The sequence below is a fragment of the Nematostella vectensis genome, chromosome 2 (assembly GCF_932526225.1).
Source record: "Nematostella vectensis chromosome 2, jaNemVect1.1, whole genome shotgun sequence".
NCBI classification, from domain to species: domain Eukaryota; kingdom Metazoa; phylum Cnidaria; class Anthozoa; order Actiniaria; family Edwardsiidae; genus Nematostella; species Nematostella vectensis.
The window spans coordinates 1,102,678-1,112,649 of record NC_064035.1 but is presented as its reverse complement, the minus strand read 5'-3'; the positions used below and the strand labels follow the sequence as shown (position 1 = coordinate 1,112,649).

General features: G+C 40.9%; 1 protein-coding gene across 2 annotated transcripts in view; it reads right to left on the bottom strand.

The window, feature by feature from the left end:
• Nucleotides 1-1,686: 1,686 nt before the first annotated feature.
• The window catches only part of LOC5509114 (histone-lysine N-methyltransferase 2C), a 36,053-nt gene continuing 27,767 nt past the window's right edge, over nt 1,687-9,972 (bottom strand). For both annotated transcript variants that reach the window (XM_032377982.2, XM_048724079.1), the window contains exons 30-40: nt 9,781-9,915; nt 9,592-9,704; nt 9,089-9,224; nt 7,607-7,769; nt 7,167-7,255; nt 6,727-6,774; nt 6,432-6,568; nt 5,720-5,966; nt 5,053-5,229; nt 3,902-3,988; nt 1,687-2,259 (exon numbers count right to left, since the gene is read on the bottom strand). In XM_032377982.2, the coding sequence (XP_032233873.1) occupies nt 2,167-2,259; nt 3,902-3,988; nt 5,053-5,229; nt 5,720-5,966; nt 6,432-6,568; nt 6,727-6,774; nt 7,167-7,255; nt 7,607-7,769; nt 9,089-9,224; nt 9,592-9,704; nt 9,781-9,915 (1,425 nt within the window). In that variant the 3' untranslated portion in view covers nt 1,687-2,166. The remainder of the gene's footprint in view (nt 2,260-3,901; nt 3,989-5,052; nt 5,230-5,719; nt 5,967-6,431; nt 6,569-6,726; nt 6,775-7,166; nt 7,256-7,606; nt 7,770-9,088; nt 9,225-9,591; nt 9,705-9,780; nt 9,916-9,972) is intronic.

The window sequence follows — 9,972 nt, the reverse complement described above, 5'->3', positions numbered from 1 at the left end:
AACTGCGAGATGCTATAATTTTTATTTAAAAAAAGCCAAATATAGAGGTTTCCACACATTTAATAATGTTTTATACTGAAAACAGCTTCAATAGAGCACTTTCTAATCGTTATTTGGCATTATTCACTCTAGAATTCGAAGACTGATTGTCTACTCGTGGCATATAGTTGGAGCCAGCGCTTCCGTGGCCAGCGGGATGCTGCACCGCTGGCTCGCTAGCACCGAGACGGGTTTTCTTTTAAAAATCACGAAATTTTGGGCTGTTTACCGATTTTAACCGCGGCCCAGCCGCAAATCCAGACAGATCAGCAACCCTGTCGGAAAACCCGTCTGATCTGTGTCCTTGTTTCTGTCTGGGCTCACGTCTGGGAGACTGTCTAGAAACTCATGTCTCGTTTTAGGCCATCTCGGTTCGCATGTCTGCTCGGTCGGGCGCTCACTCAAAACAAACCACCTCATTTGCATATGGCAAGACGCCGCCGCCTGCTGCTTGAATAGGGAGAAAAAAAATCGCGGTTTGTCCGCTATGAACTTCGGCGATTACAAACTTAACTCGAAGTAATTTTTTACTTTTCGAAGGGATGATTTTCTAGCAGTTTCTAATGAAATAAAGCGCGAATTTTGCGACTCATGTCACGATACGTGTCCTCATTATTCATGAAGTTCTTGTTATTGTCAATCAACAAGGTCACGTTTTCAAAAAATACAAAGCGCTGGGCAATAAATCAAAATCTAATTTTCATATTTTAAAGGGAATTTTTCTTTTTGCCTGCCTGGCAAGAATTGTTCTATTAAAGGTGAGGGTAAATAGATACACATGAGATGGTGAGCGGGAGTAGGTGACAATATGGCGATCACACAAAAGCAAAAACAAGATTATTATTGATTGCCTTGACACTCGCCGATCTTTCTCATTTGTTCATATAAAATGTCGAATTTGGCTAATGGATTGTAAATGCTCTAGTTAGAAATTTTCATATGCGAAAATATTTCAACAAGTGTTTTTGATCAACCAAACCCACAAGCAAATACTATTTCGCACTCGCTGCAGTATTTAGTCTGTTATTGTCTGCCTTTCTCTCTCACACACCAAAAAAAACATTATTCCAGAGACCATTTTGACAAATTGTATGGTAGAGTCCCTTATCGCAAATTCACCTTGGCCCTGGGCCAAATCCTTTGGTGTAAAGCTTTGCGCGTGGGCGGGTATCTGATCACGTCTATGTGGCGACAGGATTGACAGATGCCTTTCAAAGTACATGCAATATTTACCCAGTATAATACCAGAAAATACGTGTTATACTGAAACACAAAACATATATAAAAAAAGCAGAGTTCCGTGAAAATACACCAAGGAAAGACAATTCAGCAAGAGTGTCAGAAACAAATGGCCCCGGAAGTGTTACTTATGCCGATTTTAATCCCGTGGAATACACCTTTGCTAAAATTAGCAGCACTCTAGTTTCTTTGTTCCTGGTTTGTGCTGGTACTTGGGCGGATTTAAGAAAAACACTGCTTGTTGAACAGGTGTAGTTATTTTGTAAATAATTTGCTTGTCATCAGTCTGAATGGCTTTAAAATTCCTTGCTTATATATGCCGTGAGCTATATCTTGAACGAATGGATCAGGATCGGGTATGAATTAGCAAAAACAAACGGGAAACGCGCAATTAATCAAGACACGGGATGACAAAACAGCAAATATAGCATTTATTTCCATTGCAACTGTTTAATAAAAGCAGACATTATATGTATTGTATTATATACACTCATTTTGGGTTGCACTAGAAGTGCATTAATGATATTTCAATAAAATTTGTAAAACATTTACTAAATATTCTATTCACTGGCGAAGTCCCAGCACGATTTGAACAGAATAAGAGACAGATGAACGAGAAGAGAGAGAAATGCACTCAAGTTAATGAGTAAGAAAAATCATGAAATGGAACTCACTGGCCGCTTTACAAATAGCTGTCCGAGCGTCCTCTTGGATTCCCAATAACAATTACATATATTGATTGAATTATTTAAATTCTTTATTATCTTTTAAACTGAATCTATGCTATTCTGGACTATATAAGTTGCGTTGGGGTTAATCTCTTAAAAAAATGTTCCCTAATAAATAATACGAGTGGGTATGAATCGGTAATGGCGTATGGTGATATGGCTAGTTCATCCACTTGCGGCAATTAGGAGCTCCGCACAGACATGAGATCTTGTGTTCATCATCCTCAAAGTCAAACTTGTAATCGTAGGTCAGCTGTAGAACGCAGGAAAACAAGGTTTAAGACAATAATATGGCAATAGTAGATCCTATGATATCATAATGGCATCGCTATCTAAAATTCATTAGAAATTACTAATAATCCATGCAAACGATAAGCTTATAGTCTGAATCACAAACATCGAAACTCTATTTCAACTCTGGGGATCTTGTTTTAAATTTTCAGCACTCACCGACAACTTAGACAAACTGGGATACGCCCTATAAAAAACAGTGTTGTTTCTGGTCGCCACCGCCCCTAGAATTTGTGCCGCATGCAAATTTATATATTTTTTTTTTATCACTAGTCTTCCATCTGTAAAACCGTTAGCGATCATGCAAACTTTGGTAATACTTTGGTAAGAAATGGAAAAAGATTGACTTCCTTATGGGCCACAAATCAAAAGCTGCGCAAGGGAGACCCTCTCACTGCAGTAGAATTGTCTGATTGTATGAGCCATTTTCCTCAGGCGCGAGAAATGCTATAACATACATTCTCAAATCGGCATATGTATTTTTACGTTATTTCCATAGAGAGAATACGTCTTTACGCTGCAGTATAGCTTTAAAGCCTTAAAATTTGAAATTCAAAAAATTATAAATAAATAAAAATTAAAACCGCCCGCGTGCTCTCGAAGATGAAGTCGAGAACAGAAACGAAAGTCATAGGAACAAAGTTGTTCCATTTGTATTTTTGCGATCTTTCATAAAAGGACCTTTCTATATTGTTTAGCTAATATCATATTATAATATTTGGGAAATTAGAAATCTAACATTCCTATCATAGGTTCATAAATTACGCACATGTTTACCGTATCATTCGGCTTTCATTTAACAGTGAAATACGCGAGAGCAAATATTTTATCATTTAACAGTGAAATACGCTAGAGAAAGCAGTTTATCATTTAACAGTGAAATACGCTAGAGCCAACACTTTGTCATTAAATACGCTAGGGCAAACACTATCGAGTTACATCTCCTTTTTTTCTCTTTTTCGTTCACAGCGGCTATTTGTTCTCTACCCTGCTGACAGAGGCCCTTCTCTTGTTTTCCCTCTATTTATGTGTTCTTGCTAGTGTTCGCAGTTTCGTCTGAACCAAAACAAACGACAACGCGAAAACCCAGAGACGCGAATGATACAGGAGAGATCTCTGCTAGCAGGGCATTTGTTCTCTAGTTTATTGCTCCCAATTTTTTTTGCACTTTCTTCTGGGTCATTGCTAAAAATCTTATTCCCATAGAAACTACAGCAAACCAAGAGTAACAGAAAAGGTGAGCTTATCGAAAAAAGAGTTACCCTTTCGTGTGGCTCGACAGAGCAGAGGGATTGCTGCCTATCCAAGCGAAAGCCGACAAAGTGCGGTTCAATTTAGGGCCATTATGCCCGTTTAGATAGATGTTGGTTGATCGACGAGACAAAAGAAACTATTAAGATGCATAGTCAAGAGGAAATGTACATACTTGAGGCGGGTCATCAAAGAACATAGAGTCGTATATTTGCGATAAGCATTTCGTGTGACATTTATCATGGCGCAACTGACACATAAGCCGGTTCCCCCACGCAATATACACTACCTTGTGGAGGAGCTAGCAAGCGAGCTGGCCTGATAAAGTTATCGATTGTTAAAAGTATAAATACCTCTTCCCCCTTCTCGATCTTGCGGCTCGAGATAATAATGATCTTCTGCTCCTTTTCGAATGTCACCACCTCAGCGACGCAGTTGGGCTATGGACAAGTTTACTTTGGTTAATAACTCATTTAACAAGACATGCCTAAGGCGTCGCTACAATATACACTCAAGCACTGCGCGTAAAACAAAGAACATGCCAAAAAGGCTGTAAACGAACACACAACTGTACTAATTTACACCGATGGCTTTTACATAGCGCCATGGGCACTTCCAAAGGCACTCATCCATCTTTAATAGTAATATCTAAGTGGGTGAACAAAAAGATTTATGGGAAAATGCTCTCCATCGTGAACCCGAGATAAAAAAGAGAAAAAGAAAAAAAAATTGACCTAAGGAGGGAAATTTCAACGTTTGAGAGCTATTCTAAACTGGTAAAAATGCCTTTTAAATATAGAAATCGTTTCTCTATTAATTCTCTACATACTGCATGCATAAGACAAATAGCTGCACTGGCCCGTATAACCCACCCCCTTAATAATATGAACACAAACAAAGCGTAGCCTACCATTCATGAATGGTTGATATACGAACACAAACGAAGTGTAGCCTACCATTCATGAATGGTTGATATTTGAACACAAACAAAGTGTAGCCTACCATTCATGAGTCGTTGATATATGAACACAAACGAAGTGTAGCCTACCATTAATGAATGGTTGATATATGAACACAAACAAAGTGTAGCCTACCACTCATGAGTGGTTGATATATGAACACAAACAAAGTGTAGCCTACCACTCATGAGTGGTCGATATATGAACCCAAACAAAGTGTAGCCTACCATTCATGAGTGGTTGATATTTGGACACAAACAAAGTGTAGCCTACCATTCATGAGTGGTTGATATTTGAACCCAAACAAAGTGTAGCCTACCATTCATGAGTGGTTAATATTTGGACACAAAGTGTAGCCTACCACTCATGAGTGGTCGATATTTGAACACAAACAAAGTGTAGCCTACCATTCATGAGTCGTTGATATATGAACACAAACGAAGTGTAGCCTACCATTCATGAGTGGTTAATATTTGAACACAAACAAAGTGTAGCCTACCATGCACGAGTGGTTGATATTTGAACACAAACAAAGTGTAGCCTACCATGCACGAGTGGTTGATATATCGCGCAGGCCCTCCGGCAATCGTCGCATCAATTACAGAGTCAGAGTCGATGCGAAACATGTAAATTCCTCGGTTTTGTGACTCGTAAATGCTCTCCTTCTTGTTCGCCACCTCGTTACGGATAATAGAACCGATGTATTCGATGACCATACAACCCTGTGACAGACAATAAACAACAGAGAAAAAAACACAGTTTATCCAAACGTGATAGGATTTGAAATATGAAGCGCTCAGAACATGGTTTATACTGTATAAGCACTTTAAAAATTTCATATTTAATTTTTTAAATTTAAATTTAGTTAGAGGCATTGAGGAGGGGGGAGGGGGGAGGGAGGGAGTGAGCCATGTTGAGATCGGGGTGGGGTTTGCGATAGGGTTTCGGTTGGTCAGGTACGGAGAAACGCCAGTTGAGCTGTAATCCAAACAAGATGAGGTCCAGTTAATGTGAAGTTTAGCTACTTTCCGTGCAGACAATGCCAGCATTGTATGGCTTAAGCTTGACAGCCCATTACATAGGCAATACTGTATGAGCAAAAGACGGGGTTGGCCCAGTGATATCTTTCTGGAAACATGTGCTCGCAAGGGCCGCTTCAGCAGTGTAAGATGAAGTTTTCACAGACGCACAGAGAGAAACAGCGCCACTTACCGGTTCCATGTCACGATTGGCGAAAAGACCAAGCCCCTGGATGTTAGACCTCCCAAGGAACACGTTCTGTCGCCACTCAGTCTTCAGCTTGCGGTACTGGGACGCCTTGGAGTACACGAACTGCTTCATGTAGAGCGAAGTCGATTCCTCCGCTTCGCGACTACTATTGCCTGCGGCATTGCTACCAGCGGTAGCTCTAGACGACGAAGAAGACGAGCCGCCTGTGGTAGTGCGCAAAGCGCGCGCCCTGGGGAGGTAACACGAAAAACGGTTATTCCTGTTACGCGAGAAAAAATAGAGGGTATACCGTAGAGTCAATAGAACGGTCACAATCACAGATCTCGTTACTTTTTGGGTGAAAACTTGCACGCGTTCCGGATTTCCGCGGCAAAATAACAACCAAAAGCAACTTATTCAGGACTTACAAAGTAGCCAGAAAGTTTATTTGTAGGAAAGGTCTTTATTTTCATATTTTCATGAGATTGTTTTTTGGCATTTTGGTTCGAACTGGGGGGGGGGGGGGGGAGGGCATGCGGCTTCTTAGTGCAATTCGCCTATTCCCCCGTTCTCTAAACATGCTTCGTGCGTTATTCGTGCGTTGAAGGCCTCGATCTCAAGAAGAGCAGTGCAGCCGCGGGAGTGCCACCACTGCCTACGCGCCTGATGTATGACCTCTTGAAGACTTCTCGTATCACAAATGCTAGATACTGACCTCGTGCTTCTGAAGTGCGTTTTTATGAGCGCCTCTGCGCGTGCGCACCCGGTGGGGTTAATTGCCAGGGGCATCTCCATGATACTGGAGGGGCCATAGCGCATGTTGTAACCCTGCATGTAATCCACGCCAGGCATCTGCCGACAAAATAGCAATGTTAATTATCAGCATACCGTGGATAGTGCTGAGAATTACAACTAGTAATGGTGGTGTTTCTGAGCCCCAGCCCAAGTAGTTCAATGAAGCTAACCTTAATTCACAAAATAAGGTGAATAAAAAAAGACTCAAATCTTACCGATTCGATGATCCGTAGTACGAACTGCTCCGTCAAACCAAAAAGGTCCTATGAAAAGAATGGCACACATTTGCATCAATAAGAACAATCAAATAATTTACATCTCTTTTCAAACAAATATAGCAAACATTGAGCGATGGCTGCGTATTTAGTGGTAGAACTGGTATAAGCAGATCACTGGTATAAGGCAGTAGTAATGAATCAAATTGGTATAAGGCAGTAGTAATGAATCAAATTGGTGATGCTCCAAGCTGGTATAAGCAGATCACTGGTATAAGGCAGTAGTAATGAATCAAATTGGTGATGCTCCAAACTGGTGTAAGCAGATCACTGGTATAAGGCAGTAGTAATGAATCAAATTGGTGATGCTCCAAGCGGCCATGTAGCCACGCAATGATTGAAATGCACAGATAAGAAAACAGCACAAAACCAGGACCTACCTCCCCTGTGATGTATGCGGGCCAGAGGTTCACGAGAACGGCTTCTTTCCGTAGCTTATGGATAGGTTCAAGCACTTGCTTCCAAACGTCTGAAACCGTAGGATATCTTGGTCAACGATCATTGAAACCGTAACAACCGAAACACAGAAAACGGGTGAAGGCTATTCCTCCAGTGAAGCAGGGAGGTGTGAGGCTAAGGGTACGGTAGTAGGTAGGGAGATATGGAGATATTTGTCCGCAAATGAGGGACGGGTAGGGTAGTAAGTATCAGACTGTCAGTGAAACTGCAAGGGAGGGAGCAGGAAAATATAGGGTAGGGACCAACTTGTAGTTTAAACAGGCATACAATAGGAACTAATTGTCGTCTATGAAGCAGGAAGGTTCACGGTAGAACCTATATTTCATTGTTGAAGCATGGAAATGCAGGGTAAATGACTAACCTCTAGGCGATTTCCCCTTGAACACCGTGTCCTCGTGTCCCTGCTCGTTGACGCGTAGTGTAAAGAGGGGCATGCCTTCGCACTCCTCCACCTTGCAGTGATACTGGCAACGTTTGTTTATTTCACGCATGCTCCAGTAGAATCGGATGCTATTGAATCCAACCTGAATAATACAATATCATTTATCAGGGGTTAGCAACAATTTAAAAAAATAAATATATAACCACTTTAGCTGAAGAATGCAAGAGCGCTATATGTAAACAGAAGATACAAATTAAAGATGGCCATTGAAAATAAAAGTAAACTGTATAAAACTCTGTTTTTGGAAGCATGCTTAGTAAGTAAAAACACGGCTTTTGGACAAGTTTCAGCTAAGGAGTATTTACATAGGCGCATTAGTAACATGGGGCGAGCGAATGAATTGAGCGTTTAATAAGGCTTTTACAATCAATGGTAGTAAAATATAATGTGCACGAGAGGGGTGCAAAGCACTGCCATTCATGTACTTACAGGGTATACTGTCATTCATGTACTCACAGGGTATACTGTCATCCATGTACTTACAGGGTATACTGTCATTCATGTACTCACAGGGTATACTGTCATCCATGTACTTACAGGGTATACTGTCATTCATGTACTCACAGGGTATACTGTCATCCATGTACTTAGAGGGTATACTGTCATCCATGTACTCACAGGGTATACTGTCATCCATGTACTCACAGGGTATACTGTCAACCATGGACTCACAGGGTATACTGTCATCCATGTACTCACAGGGTATACTATCAACCATGGACTCACAGGGTATACTGTCATCCATGTACTCACAGGGTATACTGTCATTCATGTACTCACAGGGTATACTGTCATCCATGTACTTACAGGGTATACTGTCAACCATGTACTCACAGGGTATACTGTCATCCATGTACTAACAGGGTACACTGTCATTCATGTACTCACAGGGTATACTGTCAACCATGTACTTACAGAGTATACTATCATCCATGTACTCACAGGGTATACTGTCATCCATGTACTCACAGGGTATAACGTCAACCATGTACTTACAGGGTATACTGTCAACCATGTACTTACAGGGTATAACGTCAACCATGTACTTACAGGGTATAACGTCAACCATGTACTTACAGGGTATAACGTCAACCATGTACTTACAGGGTATAACGTCCACCATGTACTTACAGGGTATACTGTCATCCATGTACTTACAGGGTATACTGTCAACCATGTACTTACAGGGTATACTGTCATTCATGTACTCACAGGGTATACTGTCATCCATGTACTTACAGGGTATACTGTCAACCATGTACTCACAGGGTATAACGTCAACCATGTACTTACAGGGTATAACGTCAACCATGCACTTACAGGGTATACTGTCATCCATGTACTCACAGGGTATAACGTCAACCATGTACTTACAGGGTATAACGTCAACCATGTACTTACAGGGTATACTGCATTTCTTGTGTGGAAGGTCTGTAGCTGATGTAGCAGAAGTTGCCCTAGAGACTTCACCACAAGACTTCCTATTCTCAGCGTCTGCAGTTTATCGCCGCCAGACTCTTGATTGTGCCGCAACATTCTAAAGAAGACAACAAGAACTTCAGTAATTTGCGACATTTAATAAGCTAATGTTTATACAAATTCCTTTAAGGGGGAAAAAGGCGCTGTCAAAAATGCCGAGCATGTTTAGAGGAGCAAGGGAGAAGAAATTGATTTGAACGTTATATTTGTATATTAGAATATTATCTTGATTTTCAGTCATCTGACAAATTCAAGTTTCGGGTATCTCACACAAAGTGGTATGAACTTGATTGAAAAACTTTATTTGAAAGTTTTCTTAACACAACCATGCTAAATTTACAGAACAAGACAAGTTGACAAACTTACTTAGTCAATTAGATTATTCTATACCAATTTGTCGAAACAAAAAAGCGAATTTAGCATACCTGGCTATTTGCTCGATCTCGTCTCTGTGAATAAACACCTTTCTGAAAACTGCATAGGAGGGCAGCCGGTCCTCCCGGTCGCCATCGGGCCGATGCTCATGGCAGAGCATAGTCTGTAAAATCACACAGTCGGTTGAGAAAGAGTGTTTTGGAAATAAAAACATCAAAAGCTGCTGTGGTTTGTAGTACCTTGTCCTTGAAGAACATACAGTTATTCCTTATGGCACAGCCAAAGTGATAGGTGTTAGAGCATCGCACTTTGTTGTAGAAGTTCACTCTGTTGCAGACCACAGTCGCACCCATCTTATGACACATACAGCATTCCTGTTTCAATAGAAAACAGGAAATACAGGCAGTGGTCAGTGAGGGCTATACTACGTG